The sequence below is a fragment of the Aedes aegypti genome, chromosome 3, assembly GCF_002204515.2.
Source record: "Aedes aegypti strain LVP_AGWG chromosome 3, AaegL5.0 Primary Assembly, whole genome shotgun sequence".
Lineage (NCBI taxonomy): Eukaryota > Metazoa > Arthropoda > Insecta > Diptera > Culicidae > Aedes > Aedes aegypti.
In genome coordinates this window covers 372794864-372818710 of record NC_035109.1, presented here as the reverse complement: position 1 = coordinate 372818710, position 23847 = coordinate 372794864, and the positions used below count along the sequence as shown (strand labels likewise).

Sequence of the window (23847 nt, the reverse complement as noted above, 5' to 3'; positions counted from 1 at the left end):
GAGCTCCTGGCGAAGCTCTCTAGAGCTCCTGGAGATGCTCTCTAGAGCTCCTGGAAAAGCTCTCTAGAGCTCCTGGAGAAGCTCTCTATTTAGAGCTCCTGGAGAAGCTTTCTAGAGCTCTTGGAGAAGCTTTCTAGAGCTCTTGGAGAAGCCCTCTAGAGCTACTGGAGAAGCTCTCTAGAGCTACTGGAGAAGCTAGAGCTCCTGGAGAAACTCCCTATAGTTCACTTTCTAGAGCTCCTGGAAAAGCTCTCTAGAGCTCCTGGAGAAGCTCTCTAGAGCTCCTGGAGATGCTCTATATTTAGAGCTCCTGGAGAAACTTTCTAGAGCTCCTGGAGAAGCCCTTTAGAGCTCCTGGAAAAATTCTCTAGAGCTCCTGGAGAAGTTCTCTAGAGCTCCTGGAGAAGCTCTCTAGAGCTCCTGGAGAAGCTTTCTAGAGCTCTTGGAGAAGCTCTCTAGAGCTTCTGGAGAAGCTTTCTAGAGCTCCTGAAGATCCTTTCTAGAGCTCCTGGAGAAGCTCCCTAGAGTTTACTTTTTAGTGCTCCTGGAAAAGCCCTCTAGAGCTCCTGGCGAAGCTCTCTAGAGCTTCTGGAGAAGCTCTCTAGAGCTCCTGGAAAAGCTCTCTATTTAGAGCTCTCCAGAGCTCCTGGAGAAGCTCTCTAGAGCTCCTGAAGAAGCTCTCTAGAGAACTTCTTCTAGAGCTCCTGGAGAAGTTCTCTAGAGCTCCTGAAAAAGCTCTCTAGAGCTCCTGGAGAAGCTCTCTATTTAGAGCTCCTGGAGAAGCTTTCTAGAGCTCCTGGAGAAGCTCTTTAGAGGTCCTAAAGAAATTCTCTAGAGCTCCTGGAGAAGCTCTCTAGAGCTCCTGGAGAAGCTCTCTAGAGCTCTTGGAGAAGATCTTTAGAGCTCCTGGGGAAGCTTTCTAAAGCTCCTGGAGAAGCTCTCTAGAGCTCCTGGAGAAGCTTTCTAGAGCTCTTGGAGAAGCCCTCTAGAGCTACTGGAGAAGCTCTCTAGAGCTTCTGGAGAAGCTTTCTAGAGCTCCTGGAGATCCTTTCTAGAGCTCCTGGAGAAACTCCCTAGAGTTCACTTTCTAGAGCTCCTGGAAAAGCTTTCTAGAGCTCCTGGAGAAGCTCTCTAAAGCTCCTGGAGAAGCTCTCTATTTAGAGCTCCTGGAGAAGCTTTCTAGAGCTCCTGGAGAAGCTCTTTAGAGGTCCTAAAGAAATTCTCTAGAGCTCCTGGAGAAGCTCTCTAGAGCTCCTGGAGAAGCTCTCTAGAGCTCTTGGAGAAGATCTTTAGAGCTCCTGGGGAAGCTCTCTAGAGCTCCTGGAGAAGCTCTCTAGAGCTCCTGGAGAAGCTCTCTAGAGCTCCTGGAGAAGCTCTCTAGAGCTCCTGGAGAAGCTCTCTAGAGCTCCTGGAGAAGCTCTCTAGAGCTCCTGGAGAAGCTCTCTAGAGCTCCTGGAGAAGCTCTCTAGAGCTCCTGGAGAAGCTCTCTAGAGCTCCTGGAGAAGCTCTCTAGAGTTCCTGGAGAAGCTTTCTAGAGCTCATGGAGAAGCTTTCTAGAGCTCTTGGAGAAGCCCTCTAGAGCTACTGGAGAAGCTCTCTAGAGCTTCTGGAGAAGGTTTCTAGAGCTCCCGGAGAAACTCCCTATAGTTCACTTTCTAGAGCTCCTGGAGAAGCTCTCTAGAGCTCCTGGAGAAGCTCTATATTTAGAGCTCCTGGAGAAACTTTCTAGAGCTCCTGGAGAAGCCCTTTAGAGCTCCTGGAGAAATTCTCTAGAGCTCCTGGAGAAGTTCTCTAGAGCTCCTGGAGAAGCTCTCTAGAGCTCCTGGAGAAGCTTTCTAGAGCTCTTGGAGAAGCTCTCTAGAGCTTCTGGAGAAGCTTTCTAGAGCTCCTGGAGATCCTTTCTAGAGCTCCTTTCCCTAGAGTTTACTTTCTAGAGCTCCTGGAAAAGCCCTCTAGAGCTCCTGGCGAAGCTCTCTAGAGCTCCTGGAGATGCTCTCTAGAGCTCCTGGAAAAGCTCTCTAGAGCTCCTGGAGAAGCTCTCTATTTAGAGCTCCTGGAGAAGCTTTCTAGAGCTCTTGGAGAAGCTTTCTAGAGCTCTTGGAGAAGCCCTCTAGAGCTACTGGAGAAGCTCTCTAGAGCTACTGGAGAAGCTAGAGCTCCTGGAGAAACTCCCTATAGTTCACTTTCTAGAGCTCCTGGAAAAGCTCTCTAGAGCTCCTGGAGAAGCTCTCTAGAGCTCCTGGAGATGCTCTATATTTAGAGCTCCTGGAGAAACTTTCTAGAGCTCCTGGAGAAGCCCTTTAGAGCTCCTGGAGAAATTCTCTAGAGCTCCTGGAGAAGTTCTCTAGAGCTCCTGGAGAAGCTCTCTAGAGCTCCTGGAGAAGCTTTCTAGAGCTCTTGGAGAAGCTCTCTAGAGCTCCTGGAGAAGCTCTCTAGAGCTCCTGGAGATGCTCTATATTTAGAGCTCCTGAAGATCCTTTCTAGAGCTCCTGGAGAAGCTCCCTAGAGTTTACTTTTTAGTGCTCCTGGAAAAGCCCTCTAGAGCTCCTGGCGAAGCTCTCTAGAGCTTCTGGAGAAGCTCTCTAGAGCTCCTGGAAAAGCTCTCTATTTAGAGCTCTCCAGAGCTCCTGGAGAAGCTCTCTAGAGCTCCTGAAGAAGCTCTCTAGAGAACTTCTTCTAGAGCTCCTGGAGAAGTTCTCTAGAGCTCCTGAAAAAGCTCTCTAGAGCTCCTGGAGAAGCTCTCTATTTAGAGCTCCTGGAGAAGCTTTCTAGAGCTCCTGGAGAAGCTCTTTAGAGCTCCTGTAGAAATTCTCTAGAGCTCCTGGAGAAGCTCTCCAGAGCTCCTGGAGAAGCTCTCCAGAGCTCCTGGAGAAGCTCTCCAGAGCTCCTGGAGAAGCTCTCCAGAGCTCCTGGAGAAGCTCTCGAGAGCTCCTGGAGAAGCTCGCTAGAGTTCCTGGAGAAGTTTTCTTGAGCTCCTGGAGAAGCTCTCTAGAGCTCCTGTAGAAGCTCTCTAGAGCTACTGAGGAAGCTCTCAAGAACTCCTTGAGCAGCTTTCTAGAGCTCCTTGACAAGCAGAAGCTCTTTCACAGCCCTTTCAAACGCCCTTTTAGAGCTCTCTCAGATGCTCTTTCAGAGCTCCCTAGAAGCTCTGTAGAGTTCCCTAGAAGCTCTCTTAGAAGCTCTTTCAGAGCTCTCTTAGAAGCTCTCTCAGAGTTCTCTTAGAAGCTCTCTCAGAGCTCTATTAGAAGCTCTTTCAGATCTTTTATAGAGGGAAACTCTTTCAGCCCTTATAGAACTCTATTAGGATCTGCTTCAGAGCTCTCTTAGATGCTCTTTCAGAGCTCTCTTAGAAGCTCTTTCAGAGCTCAATAGAAGCTATTTAAGAGCTCTCCTAGAACCTCTCAGAGCTCTCTTAATATTTCTGTTAGAAACTCTTTCTGACATTTCTCTGAGAGCTCTTTTATGAGCCCTTTCTAAGCACTCTTAGGTTTTCTCTAAGAGCACCCTCAGTGTTCTCTTAGAAACTCTCTCTATCTCTGATATATCTTTATATCTCTCTGACATTTCTCAGAAGCTCTATCACAGCTCTCTGAGAGTTTTCTTAGAAGCTCCCTCACAGCTCTGTAAGAACCTCTCCCAGTGCTATTTTAGTAACTTTCTATAGCGCTTTTATAAGCTGGTCAGAGCTCTCTTGGAATTTCTCTAAGAAGGTTTTTCTGAGCGCTCTTAGAAGCTGACATATCTTACAAGCTCATACTATATCAAAAATTCTTTCTCTCTATCTCTCTGATATATCTTACAAGCTTTTCCAGAACTCTCTTTCAAAACTCTTTCAAAAGCTCTTTCGGAGTCCTTTTAAAGCACTCTCAGAAGCGTTTCAAAGCACCCTGGGAAGCGTTTCAGAACTCTCTTAGAAAAATAAAAACTTCTCAGTTTTCTTAGAATAATTTCAGAGCACTCCTTGAAGCTCTCCCGGTGCTGTCTTAGAACCCCTTGATGAATCTTTTAGAAGCTCAAAAGAGCTCTCTTAGGAACTCAACTTCAAAGGTCGAGGATTTAGAGAACCTTCAGATCACTCCAAGAGATCCGAGAAATTCTATGGATGATCTCTAGAATTATTTGCAAAGCTCTCTGAGCAACTCCCTTGACGCACTCCAGATCTTTCGACGAAGTTTCCTAGAGTTCTCTGAGTAGCTCTCCCGAACATTTAGAGATTTGTTTTCTCTAAACCATCAATCAATGTATTCGAATATAAATTCAATTAAAAATTCCTTCTGATCGGCTCTGTTGAGCTCTTTAATAAGCTCACTTCCTCACTTCTACAAAGTTGCTTTTCACACTTTCTCAGTGACTGCAAGAAGCTCCCAAGAGCGCATTCAGGAGACGTCCAGAACTTTCGAAGAAGTTCTTTGGGTTATTTGTAGCAGTTCTTTGTTTCTCTTTTTAGAACTTACTCAAAGTCCACCTTCAACTTTTGTGACGACGGTGTTTAAGTTTTATCCATTCCCCGAAGACCGAAAAAATCAACCTTCAACTCAGCAATTAGCCCAAAATGCCGACGATACGAATCCAATGAATGAGTACAAACATGGGAATCGGTTCAATCGAAAACGCAAAGAAAGCATATCGGCAGCAACACGAAATGAGTAATCCACTTTGATGTGCGTTGGGCTCTCTGACGTTGGTTTCATATTTTATAGATGCTTTGAGGTAATCCATTATTATTATTATCTTTATTATAGTTACTTTTCGCCCATGGCGAATTCACTATTGTGGAATAACAATAACTTGCTCAATAAGTATGCGTTACATGCGTTACATAGGCATAGTTCGTTATCTGTTCAAACCTATTTTGTAATTATAAGTAATTTCAGTTCATTTTTCCAGAGACATGATAGTCTTTCCTCTCGACCCGGCATCCACGAAAAAAGCAAAAAACAGGTGATAATTATACCGGTCCAATCTCTGCGTTCCGATCGATTGGCTCTTTTTGCTCTGCGTTCATCGAAACCGAAGCCGAAGCTCTTTTTTTACCCGCACTTTCGTCCCTCACCAAACCAATTCGGTAATTTATTAAACAATTATACCGGTTAAGCTCGCCGAAATCGAACGACGGAACCTCCGATCGATTGACGCAATTGTATCGCACCGACCGGTTGCAATTGGAAAACGCCTTGAAGCGGCTCCTCCGATGCACCGGAACTGCATTTTAGCTGCAATTGGCTTTTCCTGGCCAGAAACAGGTAGGAACTGGCCATTTTCCGTTTCGAGTTACGCTTCCGACTCGCCGGAGGGTGAAATCCGATCATGGACACGACACCACCTTCGTCGTCTTCATCGACGTCATACACATGCATCGGAATGAAAGATGGCAATTCAATCAGAAGCTGAGAGATGAATGAAGCCTCTCCTTTGCAGCGTTGATGGCTTGTCTGAGAGAATTAATTTCGCATATGTGGTGATTGCAATTGTTAAAGATGATTGAAGATGGGATTCGAATGGCATTGGGAAGGTATGATACTAAGGGCAGAATGTTGGATGAGGAGAAACTTGATTCCTGGAAATAATTGGAAATTGGATTTCTCAGTTGATGAGTATGTCTTAATTTTAAAGTTCTTCATCTCAATGAATTGATAATAATTTGATTCGATTTCGATTCGATTTTGATTTGATTTCGATTTCGATTCGATTTCGATTCAATTCCGATTCGATTTGATTTCGATTTGATTTCGATTCGATTTCGATTCGATTTCGATTCGATTTCGATTCGATTTCGATTCGATTTCGATTCGATTTCGATTGATTTCGATTTGATTTCGATTTGATTTCGATTCGATTTCGATTCGATTTCGATTCGATTTCGATTCGATTTCGATTCGATTTCGATTCGATTTCGATTCGATTTCGATTCGATTTCGATTCGATTTCGATTCGATTTCGATTCGATTTCGATTCGATTTCGATTCGATTTCGATTCGATTTCGATTCGATTTCGATTCGATTTCGATTCGATTTCGATTCGATTTCGATTCGATTTCGATTCGATTTCGATTCGATTTCGATTCGATTTCGATTCGATTTCGATTCGATTTCGATTCGATTTCGATTCGATTTCGATTCGATTTCGATTCGATTTCGATTCGATTTCGATTCGATTTCGATTCGATTTCGATTCGATTTCGATTCGATTTCGATTCGATTTCGATTCGATTTCGATTCGATTTCGATTCGATTTCGATTCGATTTCGATTCGATTTCGATTCGATTTCGATTCGATTTCGATTCGATTCGATTCGATTTCGATTCGATTTCGATTCGATTCGATTTCGATTCGATTTCGATTCGATTTCGATTCGATTTCGATTCGATTTCGATTCGATTTCGATTCGATTTCGATTCGATTTCGATTTCGATTTCGATTCGATTTCGATTCGATTTCGATTCGATTTCGATTCGATTTCGATTCGATTTCGATTCGATTTCGATTCGATTTCGATTCGATTTCGATTCGATTTCGATTCGATTTCGATTCGATTTCGATTCGATTTCGATTCGATTTCGATTCGATTTCGATTCGATTTCGATTCGATTTCGATTCGATTTCGATTCGATTTCGATTCGATTTCGATTCGATTTCGATTCGATTTCGATTCGATTTCGATTCGATTTCGATTCGATTTCGATTCGATTTCGATTCGATTTCGATTCGATTTCGATTCGATTCGATTTCGATTCGATTTCGATTCGATTTCGATTCCGATTTCGATTCGATTTCGATTCGATTTCGATTCGATTTCGATTCGATTTCGATTCGATTTCGATTCGATTCGATTCGATTTCGATTCGATTTCGATTCGATTTCGATTCGATTTCGATTCGATTTCGATTCGATTTCGATTCGATTTCGATTCGATTTCGATTCGATTTCGATTCGATTTCGATTCGATTTCGATTTCGATTCGATTTCGATTTCGATTTCGATTCGATTTCGATTCGATTTCGATTCGATTTCGATTCGATTTCGATTCGATTTCGATTCGATTTCGATTCGATTTCGATTCGATTTCGATTCGATTTCGATTCGATTCGATTTCGATTCGATTTCGATTCGATTTCGATCATTCGATTTCGTCGATTCGATTTTCGATTCGATTTCGATTCGATTTCGATTCGATTTCGATTCGATTTCGATTCGATTTCGATTCGATTCGATTGATTTCGATTCGATTTCGATTCGATTTCGATTCGATTTCGATTCGATTTTTCGATTCGATTTCGATTCGATTTCGATTCGATTTCGATTCGATTTCGATTCGATTTCGATTCGATTTCGATTCGATTTCGATTCGATTTCGATTCGATTTCGATTCGATTTCGATTCGATTTCGATTCGATTTCGATCGATTTCGATTCGATTTCGATTCGATTTCGATTCGATTTCGATTCGATTTCGATTCGATTTCGATTCGATTTCGATTCGATTTCGATTCGATTTCGATTCGATTTCGATTCGATTTCGATTCGATTTCGATTCGATTTCGATTCGATTTCGATTCGATTTCGATTCGATTTCGATTCGATTTCGATTCGATTTCGATTCGATTTCGATTCGATTTCGATTCGATTTCGATTCGATTTCGATTCGATTTCGATTCGATTTCGATTCGATTTCGATTCGATTTCGATTCGATTTCGATTCGATTTCGATTCGATTTCGATTCGATTTCGATTCGATTTCGATTCGATTTCGATTCGATTTCGATTCGATTTCGATTCGATTTCGATTCGATTCGATTTCGATTCGATTTCGATTCGATTTCGATTCGATTTCGATTCGATTTCGATTCGATTTCGATTCGAATTTCGATTCGATTTCGATTCGATTTCGATTCGATTTCGATTCGATTCGATTCGATTTTTCGATTCGATTTCGATTCGATTTCGATTCGATTTCGATTCGATTTCGATTCGATTTCGATTCGATTTCGATTCGATTTCGATTCGATTTCGATTCGATTTCGATTCGATTTCGATTCGATTCGATTCGATTTCGATCGATTCGATTTCGATTCGAATTTCGATTCGATTTCGATTCGATTTCGATTCGATTCGATATCGATTTCGATTCGATTTCGATTCGATTTCGATTCGATTTCGATTCGATTTCGATTCGATTTCGATTCGATTTCGATTCGATTTCGATTCGATTCGATTCGATTTCGATTCGATTTCGATTCGATTTCGATTCGATTTCGATTCGATTTCGATTCGATTTCGATTCGATTTCGATTCGATTTCGATTCGATTTCGATTCGATTTCGATTCGATTTCGATTCGATTTCGATTCGATTTCGATTCGATTTCGATTCGATTTCGATTCGATTCGATTTCGATTCGATTTCGATTCGATTTCGATTCGATTTCGATTCGATTTCGATTCGATTTCGATTCGATTTCGATTCGATTTCGATTCGATTTCGATTCGATTTCGATTCGATTTCGATTCGATTTCGATTCGATTTCGATTCGATTTCGATTCGATTTCGATTCGATTTCGATTCGATTTCGATTCGATTTCGATTCGATTTCGATTCGATTTCGATTCGATTTCGATTCGATTTCGATTCGATTTCGATTTCGATTCGATTTCGATTCGATTTCGATTCGATTTCGATTCGATTTCGATTCGATTTCGATTCGATTTCGATTCGATTTCGATTCGATTTCGATTCGATTTCGATTCGATTTCGATTCGATTCGATTTCGATTCGATTTCGATTCGATTTCGATTCGATTTCGATTCGATTTCGATTCGATTTCGATTCGATTTCGATTCGATTCGATTCGATTCGATTTTAACTTTAACAGGATTTGTTGGTATACATGACATTATCAGGATTATATTCTAGAACTATGTGGCAACCATCCAGCTTCTATTAATTAGTGGGAAGCGTCCCGAGCAAAGGCTGATAACCCAATGATTTCAAGTTGATAACACACCATGTTATCATTGTTATCATTTTGTTATTGAGTTATCACATTTCAAAATCATCGATAATTCAATGATAACTAATTTAATTATCAGTGTTGAAAATCGCAGGAAAATGTGTATTGATATTATTTAAACCAATTCAAACTACAGTATGTATTGAGTCTAGTGAACAACGAATCGAATTTATGTTTATTTCCAGTTTAGTTTACTTGTGTGTTTGGTTTACATACAGAAATATAATTCGTAGTACTATTACAAGTTTGGGTACCAGTGCTGACGCAAATTCTAATATCTTTTTTTACCTCTTTGAGGTACATTTGATCACTTTCAACATAGGAATATGTATTAAAATTGATAGTAGAAGTTATTAGTTTCAGTGCTACAATATAAATCTTGTCATTTTTATCAGTCAAAATATTTTCTATACGGAAAAATTGCCCATCAATCTTAATGAAAGAATCGTCGTATCCAAGTTTTTCACAAGCTTTTCTGGTACAATATTGAACATTTTCAAATGTAAATTTAGCATGATAACTGAACTCACTCTCACTAATACCTTCGTCAATAATCAAATTATCTTGTAACTCGAAACGTATTCTTCGGAAAAAAATAACAAAAATGGGTCGAAAACGAGTGACTGCTGCCAAGAAACGTGTGCTCCGAAGTGCGACTGCAAAAAACATTGGATTCCTGGTTGAAAAACTTCCGGAATTGCAGGTAAAACATCCTGATCATTGTTGACCATAACCTAACGATGAACTGTTGTTATTGACTCGGTGGAGAGTGAAACCTAACCTGATTTGTTGTTCTTTTCCAATCTGACGTAAAGAGCACACCAGCAAGCAAAAAGATGAAATTTCAATCCGACATTGACGTGCAGGACGATGATTCTGGACCTGACTTAGTAGTCAATAAGGATAGAGATTTCGAAAAATATATGGGCTCAGATACCGATGATGATTCACCATGCCAATCCATCGCCGCGCAACCTGTTTCGAAGCCGCTGCTTAGAACATATCGCCGGAGAATAACCATCGATGAGTTGCTCGAGGATTGGAATGTCGGTGATCAGAATGCAACAACAAACAGCGGAATTGGAGTAAATTTGGAAGAACCATCGGAACCTATCGGGAAAAGCAGCAATACAATTGGTAATAGTTTATGTAAAAATTTATACAAAAACTAAATGACTATTTTTAGAATGTTCATGTGGGATGGCAGAAGAGGCTAAAAAATACAAGAATTTGTATGAGTCTCTACTTACGGCAACGATGGATAAAGAAGCAGTACGTAGATTTGTAATATTTGTGCAAAAATGCTATCTTAATGCTTAATGATGATTTATTGTAGATCCTGCTACCAAGGAAAAGCTTCTCAAACAAAATGCGGAACTGCTTGGACGCAACGCAAAGCTTCAGGAAGCCTTGACATCGAAGCTGTTGCCACAGCCCGAAGTTCCTTTCAAAGATGTGAAAGGCGATTTTCTGGACGCTGAGACCATCCATTTGATTTCAATAGAAGCTGACACGGATTATCTGTTCATAAAGTTTCTCATGCATGATTCTCATCATGATGAGACTATGGCCGGAGGGTTTAACCGGTCGTTCAGTTACCGGGCGTCGGTCTAATAATCCTTCGGGCCGTATTCATGATTTGGAAAAAAATAAATCGTCTAAATCAATCAAATGATTTTCATTAATAAAAATTATCACGAATATCTTGTTATCATTAGGTGCATAATATTTCAAACTGATAACTGATTTTGTTATCAAAGAAGCATAAAATTTTCTGTTATCTTCAATATGTATAAAAACAAGATGATAACAGAATATGTTATTGGAAAGCTTTTTATGAATAGCTGAATATGTTATCATTTTGAACTCAGTGATAACGAAATTAGTTATCATTTTGATATTTACCATGCTATTATTTGTTATCATTTGTGTTATGTTGGCTCTTAACTCAGGCAAAATGATAACAAATTATGTTATTAAAATAAATGATAACCAGATAACTGAATTAGTTATCATTTTGTTATTCTTCTTTGCTCGGGGTTGGAAAACCCATCCTGTCGCACACATCCAATCGCAGTTCGTCGTCCGTAGAGCCTAGCGCCGGAAACAATGTGAATAACATTACTTAACTTTATGGGCTGACCCTTCGTGTAACAGGAGCAAGCATCCAACGCAACGCATTTCCATACGAGTCAAGGCAACGTTCGTTCCCTATATATATAAATTAATTCATTCTATGAAATTAAATTTAAATCCATTGCACACGAACGCCCGCGAGTCCTGGAGCTAAGCGCCACAACCGGGACAAAGGTGAATGATTGATGATGGCCGCCCGGAACGAACTATGCACTACACTGAAATGTCCGTCCAAATGGCCGCCGCTCGACGCTCGACTGCGAACGGATATTTATCTAACGGATTTAATTTCCATTGCTAAACGGGAGACGGACGCAACTTAGCAACTACTCTCTCGGCACTAGGGCCACACAGTGTATCCAGTTTTGCATTCCGCAGTCCGAGCTCGGATCAGTTCTGGTTCAAGTACTCTGCCTAAATCTACATTAATTTATGGCTTCTGGTCCGGACAGGCACGGTCACTCTCGGAAGTGGTCACATTCCGGCGTTTCCCGTGTTTGACTGTCCAGTCCTTCTGGTAAATTGTATAATTGCATTTCGAGTGACTGCAGTTGAATGGGAAGGGACAGTCGATGCCAGTTCGATGTAACTTTTGTAGGATTACGCAGAATTCATTTTGGCTCCGTCATGCTCAATGACACGTGAGCCTACTAAGTAAACGAAGCCAACGAAAATATAGGCTTTAGAAAAGCTTAGGATTTCTGAATCATTGGAAGGCCAAGTTTATGTGTTTGTGTGTCCTTAGTTTTGGTGTGCTTGGAAAATTTTGGTGAGCTCGTTCCATTATACACATTTTTTTTTAAACTTGACCGACTAAGGCCCAAGAGCTTACAACTGACTTCAGAAAGTGTGAGGAAAGTAAAATCAAATGAATACTTACGGTCTTCACCGATGCAGGACATTCCCGGAGCCGTCGGGACATTTGGAAAAACTGAAAATGAAAGAAAAAAAATGACAATTAATGAAGAGGATCTTTAAAGCTTATGATTACGTAACATATCGCCTAAATTTTATATTTGACAAATCGAAAAATCACTCCAATTTAAGAAATAAAATACCAAACTAACATTGATTTGGAACATTCCCATTCTTTACGATAACTGTAGCAAAAATAGCTAGAAATTGTTTTCTCCATAACCCACCGAAGAAGAAAATTTGATAATTTGTCATGTGTCTAACCCATAATGTCATCTAACTGCGAGACCTTCTTCTCTGCAGCGGCAGTACTTGAGCGCCAATAAAGTGCTTTCGATTTGTCACACACCGCACTTCGCCTACACAACGTCGAAGACCCATTTGCGAAACGAAGTTGTCTTAAAATTAACACCTTCTGCAGGTTTTGCTGGCAAGCTTCAACTATAAGAACAATATTATGGGAAGAACATAATTGAAATGGAATCGAATCTAAATCGTATTGAAATCGAATCGAATCGAATCGAATCGAATCGAAATCGAATCGAAATCGAATCGAAATCGAATCGAAATCGAATCGAAATCGAAATCGAATCGAAATCGAATCGAAATCGAATCGAAATCGAATCGAAATCGAATCGAAATCGAATCGAAATCGAATCGAAATCGAATCGAAATCGAATCGAAATCGAATCGAAATCGAATCGAAATCGAATCGAAATTCGAATCAAATCGAATCAATCGAATCGAAAATCGAATCGAAATCGAATCGAAATCGAATCGAAATCGAATCGAAATCGAATCGAAATCGAATCGAAAATCGAATCGATAATCGAATCGAAAATCGAATCGAAATCGAATCGAATCGAAAATCGAAATCGATCGAAATCGAATCGAAATCGAATCGAAATCGAATCGAAATCGAATCGAAATCGAATCGAATCGAAATCGAATCGGAAATCGAATCGAAATCGAAATCGAAATCGAATCGAAATCGAATCGAAATCGGAAATCGAAATCGAATCGAAAGCGAATCGAAATCCGAAATCGAAATCGATCGAAATCGAACGACAAATCGAATCGAATCGAATCGAAATCGAAATCGAATCGAAATCGAATGAAATCGAATCGAAATCGAATCGAAATCGAAATCGAATCGAAATCGAATCGAAATCGAATCGAAATCGAATCGAAATCGAATCGAAATCGAATCGAAATCGAATCGAAATCGAATCGAAATCGAATCGAAATCGAATCGAAATCGAATCGAAATCGAATCGAAATCGAATTCGAAATCGAATCGAATCGAAATCGAATCGAAATCGAATCGAAATCGAATCGAAATCGAATCGAAATCGAATCGAAATCGAATCGAATCGAATCGAAATCGAATCGAAATCGAAATCGAAATCGATCGAAATCGAATCGAAATCGAATCGAAATCGAATCGAAATCGAATCGAAATCGAATCGAAATCGAATCGAAATCGAATCGAAATCGAATCGAATCGAAATCGAAATCGAATCGGAAATCGAATCGAAATGCGAATCGAAATCGAATCGAAACGATCGAAATCAATCGAAATCGATCGAAAATCGAATCGAAATCGAATCGAAATCGAACGAAATCGAATCGAAATGGAAAACGAAAGTCGATCGAATCGAATCGAATCGAAATCGAATCGAATCGAATCGAAATCGAATCGAAATCGAATCGAAATCGAATCGAAAATCGAATCGAAATCGAATCGAAATCGAATCGAAATCGAATCGAAATCGAATCGAAATCGAATCGAAATCGAATCGAAATCGAATCGAAATCGAATCGAATCGAATCGAAATCGAATCGAAATCGAATCGAAATCGAATCGAAAATCGAATCGAAATCGATCGAAATCGAAATCGAAATCGAATCGAAATCGAATCGAAATCGAATCGAAATCGAATCGAATCGAATCGAAATCGAATCGAACATCGAATCGAATCGAAATCGAATCGAAATCGAATCGATCGAATCGAAATCGAATGAAATCGAATCCGAAATCGAATCGAAATCGAATCGAAATCGAATCGAAATCGAATCGAAATCGAATCGAAATCGAATCGAAATCGAATCGAAATCGAATCGAAATCGAATCGAAATCGAATCGAAATCGAATCGAAATCGAATCGAAATCGAATCGAAATCGAATCGAAATCGAATCGAAATCGAATCGAAATCGAATCGAAATCGAATCGAAATCGAATCGAAATCGAAATCGAAATCGAATCGAAATCGAATCGAAAATCGAATCGAAATCGAATCGAAATCGAATCGAAATCGAATCGAAATCGAATCGAAATCGAATCGAAATCGAATCGAAATCGAATCGAAATCGAATCGAAATCGAATCGAAATCGAAATCGAATCGAAATCGAATCGAAATCGAATCGAAATCGAATCGAAATCGAATCGAAATCGAATCGAAATCGAATCGAAATCGAATCGAAATCGAATCGAAATCGAATCGAAATCGAATCGAATAGAATCGAAATCGATCGAATCGAATCGAAATCGATCGAAATCGAATCGAAATCGAATCGAACGAATCGAATCGAATCGGAAAATCGATCGAAATCGAATCGAAATCGAATCGAAAATCGAATCCCGATCGAATCGAACGAATCGAAATCGAATCGAAATCGAATCGGAAATCGATCGAATCCGATCGAAATCGAATCGAAATCGAAATCGAAATCGAATCGAAATCGAATCGAAAATCGAATCGAAATCGAAATCAATCGAATCGAAATCGAAAAATCGAAATCGAAATCCGAATCGAAATCGAATCGAAATCGAATCGAAATCGAATCGAAATCGAATCGAAATCGAATCGAAATCGAAATGCGAAATCGAATCGAAATCGAATCGAAAATCGAATCCGAAATCGAATCGAAATCGAATCGAAATCGAATCGAAAATCGAAATCGAAATGCGAATCGACATAGAAATCGAAATCGGAATCGAAATCGAATCGAAATCGAATCGAAATCGAATCGAAATCGAATCGAAATCGAATCGAAATCGAAATCGAACATCGATCGAAATCGAATCGAAATCGAATCGAAATCGAATCGAAATCGAATCGAAATCGAATCGACGAATCGAATCGAAATCGAAATCGATCGAAATCGAATCGAAATCGGAATCGAAATCGAATCGAAATCGAATCGAAATCGAATCGAAATCGAATCGAAATCGAATCGAAACGAATCGAATCGAATCGAAATCGAATCGAAATCGAATCGAAATCGAATCGAAATCGAATCGAAATCGAATTCGAAATCGAATCGAAATCGAATCGAAAATCGAATCGAATCGAAATCGAATCGAAATCGAATCGAAATCGAATCGAATCGAATCGAAATCGAATCGAAATCGAATCGAAATCGAATCGAAATCGAATCGAAATCGAATCGAAATCGAATCGAAATCGAATCGAAATCGATTAATCGAAATCGAATCGAAATCGAATCGAAATCGAATCGAAATCGAATCGAAATCGAATCGAAATCGAATCGAATCGAATCGAATCGAATCGTCGAAATCGAAATCGAATCGAAATCGAATCGAAATCGAATCGAAATCGAATCGAAATCGAATCGAAATCGAATCGAAATGGAATCGAAATCGAATCGAAATCGAATCGAAATCGAATCGAAATCGAATCGAAATCGAATCGAAATCGAGTCGAAATCGAATCGAAATCGAATCGAAATCGAATCGAAATCGAATCGAATCGAAATCGAATCGAAATCGAATCGAAATCGAATCGAAATCGAATCGAAATCGAATCGAAATCGAATCGAAATCGAATCGAAATCGAATCGAAATCGAATCGAAATCGAATCGAAATCGAATCGAAATCGAATCGAAATCGAATCGAAATCGAATCGAAATCGAATCGAAATCGAATCGAAATCGAATCGAAATCGAATCGAAATCGAATCGAAATCGAATCGAAATCGAATCGAAATCGAATCGAAATCGAATCGAAATCGAATCGAAATCGAATCGAAATCGAATCGAAATCGAATCGAAATCGAATCGAAATCGAATCGAAATCGAATCGAAATCGAATCGAAATCGAATCGAAATCGAATCGAAATCGAATCGAAATCGAATCGAAATCGAATCGAAATCGAATCGAAATCGAATCGAAATCGAATCGAAATCGAATCGAAATCGAATCGAATCGAATCGAAATCGAATCGAAATCGAATCGAATCGAAATCGAATCGAAATCGAATCGAAATCGAATCGAAATCGAATCGAAATCGAATCGAAATCGAATCGAAATCGAATCGAAATCGAATCGAAATCGATGAATCGAATCGAAATCGAATCGAAATCGAATCGAAATCGAATCGAATCGAATCGAAATCGAATCGAAATCGAATCGAAATCGAATCGAAATCGAATCGAAATCGAATCGAATCGAATCGAAATCGAATCGAAATCGAATCGAATCGAATCGAAATCAATCGAAATCGAATCGAAATCGAATCGAAATCGAATCGAAATCGAATCGAAATCGAATCGAAATCGAATCGAAATCGAATCGAAATCGAATCGAAATCGAATCGAAATCGAATCGAAATCGAATCGAAATCGAATCGAAATCGAATCGAAATCGAATCGAAATCGAATCGAAATCGAATCGAAATCGAATCGAAATCGAATCGAAATCGAATCGAAATCGAATCGAAATCGAATCGAAATCGAATCGAAATCGAATCGAAATCGAATCGAAATCGAATCGAAATCGAATCGAAATCGAATCGAAATCGAATCGAAATCGAATCGAAATCGAATCGAATCGAATCGAAATCGAATCGAAATCGAATCGAAATCGAATCGAAATCGAATCGAAATCGAATCGAAATCGAATCGAAATCGAATCGAAATCGAATCGAAATCGAATCGAAATCGAACGAAATCGAATCGAAATCGAATCGAAATCGAATCGAAATCGAATCGAAATCGAATCGAAATCGAATCGAAATCGAATCGAAATCGAATCGAATCGAATCGAAATCGAATCGAAATCGAATCGAAATCGAATCGAAATCGAATCGAAATCGAATCGAAATCGAATCGAAATCGAATCGAAATCGAATCGAATCGAATCGAATCGAAATCGAATCGAAATCGAATCGAATCGAATCGAATCGAAATCGAATCGAAATCGAAAATCGAATCGAAATCGAATCGAAATCGAATCGAAATCGAATCGAAATCGAATCGAAATCGAATCGAAATCGAATCGAAATCGAATCGAAATCGAATCGAAATCGAATCGAAATCGAATCGAAATCGAATCGAATCGAAATCGAATCGAAATCGAATCGAAATCGAATCGAAATCGAATCGAAATCGAATCGAAATCGAATCGAAATCGAATCGAAATCGAATCGAAATCGAATCGAAATCGAATCGAAATCGAATCGAAATCGAATCGAAATCGAATCGAAATCGAATCGAAATCGAATCGAAATCGAATCGAAATCGAATCGAAATCGAAATCGAATCGAAATCGAATCGAAATCGAATCGAAATCGAATCGAAATCGAATCGAAATCGAATCGAAATCGAATCGAAATCGAATCGAAATCGAATCGAAATCGAATCGAAATCGAATCGAAATCGAATCGAAATCGAATCGAAATCGAATCGAAATCGAATCGAAATCGAATCGAAATCGAATCGAAATCGAATCGAAATCGAATCGAAATCGAATCGAATCGAATCGAAATCGAATCGAAATCGAATCGAAATCGAATCGAAATCGAATCGAAATCGAATCGAAATCGAATCGAAATCGAATCGAAATCGAATCGAAATCGAATCGAATCGAATCGAAATCGAATCGAAATCGAATTCGAAATCGAATCGAAATCGAATCGAAATCGAATCGAAATCGAATCGAAATCGAATCGAAATCGAATCGAAATCGAGTCGAAATCGAATCGAAATCGAAATCGAAATCGAATCGAAATCGAAATCGAATTGAAATCGAATCGAAATCGAATCGAAATCGAATCGAAATCGAATCGAAATCGAATCGAAATCGAATCGAAATCGAATCGAAATCGAATCGAAATCGAATCGAAATCGAATCGAATCGAATCGAATCGAAATCGAATCGAAATCGAATCGAAATCGAATCGAAATCGAATCGAAATCGAATCGAAATCGAATCGAAATCGAATCGAAATCGAATCGAAATCGAATCGAAATCGAATCGAAATCGAATCGAAATCGAATCGAAATCGAATCGAAATCGAATCGAAATCGAATCGAAATCGAATCGAAATCGAATCGAAATCGAATCGAAATCGAATCGAAATCGAATCGAATCGAATCAATCGAAATCGAATCGAAATCGAATCGAAATCGAATCGAAAATCGAATCGAAATCGAATCGAAATCGAATCGAAATCGAATCGAAATCGAATCGAAATCGAATCGAAATCGAATCGAAATCGAATCGAAATCGAATCGAATCGAATCGAAATCGAATCGATGAAATCGAATTGAAATCGAATCGAAATCGAATCGAAATCGAATCGAATCGAATCGAAATCGAATCGAAATCGAATCGAAATCGAATCGAAATCGAATCGAAATCGAATCGAAATCGAATCGAAATCGAATTGAAATCGAATTGAAATCGAATTGAAATCGAATCGAAATCGAATCGAAATCGAATCGAAATCGAATCGAAATCGAATCGAAATCGAATCGAAATCGAATCGAAATCGAATCGAAATCGAATCGAAATCGAATCGAAATCGAATTGAAATCGAATTGAAATCGAATCGAAATCGAATCGAAATCGAATCGAAATCGAATCGAATCGAAATCGAATCGAAATCGAATCGAAATCGAATCGAAATCGAGTCGAAATCGAATCGAAATCGAAATCGAATCGAAATCGAATTGAAATCGAATTGAAATCGAATCGAAATCGAATCGAAATCGAATCGAAATCGAATCGAAATCGAATCGAAATCGAATCGAAATCGAATCGAAATCGAATCGAAATCGAATCGAAATCGAATCGAAATCGAATCGAAATCGAATCGAAATCGAACCGAAATCGAACCGAAATCGAATCGAAATCGAATCGAAATCGAATCGAAATCGAATCGAAATCGAATCGAAATCGAATCGAAATCGAATCGAAATCGAATCGAAAATCGAATCGAAATCGAATCGAAATCGAATCGAAATCGAATCGAAATCGAATCGAAATCGAATCGAAATCGAATCGAAATCGAATCGAAATCGAATCGAAATCGAATCGAAATCGAATCGAAATCGAATCGAAATCGAATCGAAATCGAATCGAAATCGAATCGAAATCGAATCGAAATCGAATCGAAATCGAATCGAAATCGAATCGAAATCGAAATCGAAACGAAATCAAATTAAAATTGCTTAGCATGTTTGGGATTGATAAACTATATTTTATCATATGTTTTATCGTTTCCGTATAGTTGATAATATGTTCTGCAGGAAAAATATTTGATCTTAAAAATTCATCCATCAAAGTAGAGGATAATTTGAACATGTCTGCTTTTTTCCGCTCTACCATAAGTCATATGGTTTGTGTACAGTTCCTCGACAAAAACCAGACTAATTCGGTTAAATTTACATGAAATCTCCGAAAAACCCGCCCAATTCGTTGTATCCAATTGCAAATAGCTCCATCTGTTAACGCAAGTATTTATGCGGACAGGATTTCAATGAGCCACAACCGGAAGCAGCCCAGGGAATCTCTGTTTTATCCAATCAACCGACTCCTTCAAATCTCCATCTCAACTTCCAGCAGGAAAGCGAACGCAAATCGCACTGGCGCGAAACCGATTTCCCCGGAATCATTTTTCATCGCTGGGATGCCCAGAACACTCAAAGTATCATCGTCCCATCCCTCTCCATTCGTCTCCAATGAATGTGCTGTATTGCCAACAACCACTTGAGACAGTTTTATTGCGTTCTGGTTCTTGATTTTACCATTGCTACCAGACAAGAGCTGTGGGGTTCCGAAACACAATGCCTTGTGAGATCCTTAGAGGAAGAAGGAATCTCCGAGTGCTTTGCGATTGTGTTCATTTGTCTGTCTGACGCAGAGGATGGATGAGTTTCTTCTTCGGTAGACAATTTTTCACGATTGTCACGATTCCCACGGCTGGGAATATCCGAGCCTGGTGGGAAATCGGTTCCGGAACAGGAAGGAATAAACTGGGAATCTAGAGGGTTGACACAAATCGATGCGGGATAAGCTGCGGAGGTTATGGAATTGGCAAAATCAGAATTTCTTCAAAAGAATACTAATTTATGAAAACACTCTCCTTGGCAAAAATTGATGTTCTTCAATTCAACGCACAGATCGATAAAACCTATTTATGTGTAAACAATGAAATCATACTCGTACCCCATCCAATCTTCCCGTGATTTGCCAATTTGAATTGCCATCAAACCCGCCAAGCGAAACAAAACCAAAAAAGGAAACCAAAGACTAATGTACCATTACCCCTTCCACCTGAATAATATGCCAACAAGATTTCCATTCGCCGCCACCGATGAATTCATGCTTACGGTGGCGGCTCAAATTTTCCCCTTTTCAAGATTGATTACAAGCCTTTGTCAACCATCCAGGCGTCTCATTCCAACAGATTTCTCTTCCTCCTTCGATATGTAGACTTACGCATTCATTATAGGTCGCGAAAAACCAAACGACGATTATGTTCGGTGGCAGTGGCATTAATGTCGAAGGTAGGGGTTTTGAATAGGATGGAGTTTCGATGAGAAATAGTGGGAAACTATTGGTTTACCATACAGTGTATGGTGAGGCAATAAAAAACGATTCAATTGTAAATATAGGGTTAGTTGTATTGTCCTTGAATCATGGCGCAAAGGACAATATTGTTTTCTTCAAAATTTTAAATAATGTAGGGAAACCATAAGAAGATGATTGCTCAAATCGTTATTATATCGTTATCATAATTCAACGACGATGATGATCGGTGGTGGTAGGATTAATGTAAAATGTAGGGGTTTTAAAAAAGGATGTGATTCTGATGAAACATAGTGGGAAACTTTATTTACTATACAGTGTATGGTCAGACGATTAAAGAGTAGTGATATAATAAATTATAGTGTACTTGAATCATGTCTTTGAATTGAAATTTTTCTGAATTTTGAATAATGTGGTGAATTGATAAGAATAATCGGGGCCTTCCTTAGCCGAGTGGTTAGAGTCCGCGGCTACAAAGCAAAGCCATGCTGAAGGTGTCTGGGTTCGAATCCCGGTCGGTCTAGGATCTATTCGTAATGAAAATTTCCTTGATTTCCCTGGACTTAGAGTATCATAGTACCTGCCACACGATATACGAATGCGAAAATGGCAACTTTGGCAAAGAAAACTCTCAGTTAATAACTGTGGTAGTGCTCATAAGAACACTAAGCTGAGAAGCAGGCTCTGTCCCCGTGAAGACTTCAATGCCAAGAAGAAGAATCATATTGGAATGTACAATAAACCCTCACCGAATTTCGAAAAATACGAAAAGACCCATAAGAAAACGATTTGGTGTATCGTTATCACACTCCATATTAATAGAAACAGTGCAGACAGGACAAACAGTGCATGACAATCCAACAATTTCCATCATGATGACGAACAAGAAATGATCAATGATATCAGCAATATCTTGGTCTTGTCTCCATGCACCAAATGGTTACCATTTATTATGATTTTCCGATCCCAACCGTTGACGACGCAGCGTCTCGCACTAAAACTGTTGATTTAATGTACCAACGCATCGCCGTCGTCGTCACCGTCTTCTTTGTCGCAGGCATCATTCGCGTAAGATTTACGGAGAACACCTTCACAATCGATGGCAGCAGTTTGGTTGAATGGAAAATATTCCGCTCACGTGGCATCGCAGAGCACTAACTGAATTAGGGAGCCCTCCAGTGGAATCAATTGGAAGATGATTGGAGCTGTAATGAAATGAAAGCCAGTTGTCGAGTTTTCGAGGATGAGGGATGATTTTTGCGTAATATAAGAAGAACAGTCCGAGGAAGATTGAAGGATAATATACTGTATCGTTTGTAATAGTAATTATTGTAATTGTGATGCAAATCAAAAATTTTAAACCTTTTCATGCAGTTTTTTGAGCATAACGAGTTATGTCTCAACAATATCTATGATCTTAGAATGATATATAAAACCAGAAACTATAAAAGAATTGAAATGCTTATAATTTCAGAATCATACAGTGTAAATGTCATCGGTCGTAATCAATGTCTAGACTAAAAAACAATCTTCTTTCAACAATCCACCTACTTCCTTGCAGAAACTGCCACATCTTTCTACATAGTGTTCACAACAAACTTATGAAGAAATCCCAAAGAACACTTCTTCTGATACCACCAATAATCACAATCAACCGAGACAACCACCAACGGAACACTACTGATCCGACAATATATAGAATCGTTGCACACCTAAGGGGCCAAAACTTTTGTCACATCACCGGCTCCGAGAGGAGACGGATTGGCTCCAACAGTCCAATCGCAACAAAGGTGGCAAAAAAAACGCATATGATACGATGTAATCCAGATCGATCACTATATGCTGTAATGGGGGTAAGATGATACCAGCCAGAGTTGGGAAGATTTTTCCGCATTCTTCCCCGTTTTTTCTTCAACCCCGAACGTCGTCGGACCGGAATCTTAAGTGGGACAAATGGGGAAATTTGGCAAACGGGATTCTTTGCCGATTTCGGTTTGGGATGTTTCCTTGCCAGGATGAAATTGGGCACAGGAAGGAATGGGGCTGGAAGTCTGCAGTTGTCTGATGAAAGTTCTATGTCTGGCAAAGATTGCCACTTTGGTGGAGTAACCTCAAAACCTCGGAAAACTTGGCACAAGTTCTGCGAAAACGACTGAGAGGAGTGATGTAACGTCGATATGTGTCAATTGTACAAGCTCCGTATAGTTATGGTGATATAACGACAAAGTGGTGGTGGTATCAGAATTATAAAATAATTAACTATTTAGATATGATTTTTATCATATCCTAAAGCCGAAATATCAAATGATCAAATCATACTGAATATCAAATTTCGTTATCTGTTTTTCGTAATTGGTGAGATGTTGATTGGTTTGGGTTGGGTTTATAAAAGTAAGAAATTTCGATAATAAATAACTACTATACATTGTATGGTGATACGATTCAATAGCAACGACAGGTTAAATCATATTGTCCTTGAATCATGGTGGATGGTACAATACATTTTATTTGTATTTTGAAGAATTACTCAACCATAAGACAAATATTGAGCGTATCGTTATTATATGGTTATTATAACCAAACAATGATTATGCCCAGTGTGATTAATGTCGAAAGTAAGGGTTTTGAATAGGATGACATTTCAATGCAAAGTATAGGGGAATGATTGGTTTACTATTGAGTGAACGGTGAGACGATTTAAAACTGATTAAATAGCTCAGAGAAAGGAGACAGCTGGCTAAGATTGCGTGCTCTCAAAAGTCAAGGGAACCTTTCACCAACTGTCACTGAAAAACCGCACATTCGTAGGGGAGAGCATGAAAAACCGTAAAAATTTAAGTAAACGTTATTTTAGCATGGAAAATCGAAAAAATAGTGAATGTTTTGTCCAATATTGTCTTTCAAACAAACCAATGTCAAAATTTGCCCCCTGTTGTTTTATTTAAATGACA

The 23847-nt window shown here is 39.2% G+C and overlaps 1 protein-coding gene across 8 annotated transcripts in view; it reads right to left on the bottom strand.

Annotated features, from left to right (window-relative positions):
• Positions 1-23847, bottom strand: part of LOC5576493 (atypical protein kinase C) — a 454102-nt gene that overhangs the window by 135887 nt on the left and 294368 nt on the right. For all 8 annotated transcript variants that reach the window (XR_002501629.1, XM_021851376.1, XM_021851375.1 and 5 more), the window contains one exon: positions 12023-12073. Coding sequence is in view for 7 of the 8 variants with exons in the window: in XM_021851376.1 (XP_021707068.1) it covers positions 12023-12073 (51 nt within the window). In the remaining variant the exon portion in view is untranslated. The remainder of the gene's footprint in view (positions 1-12022; positions 12074-23847) is intronic.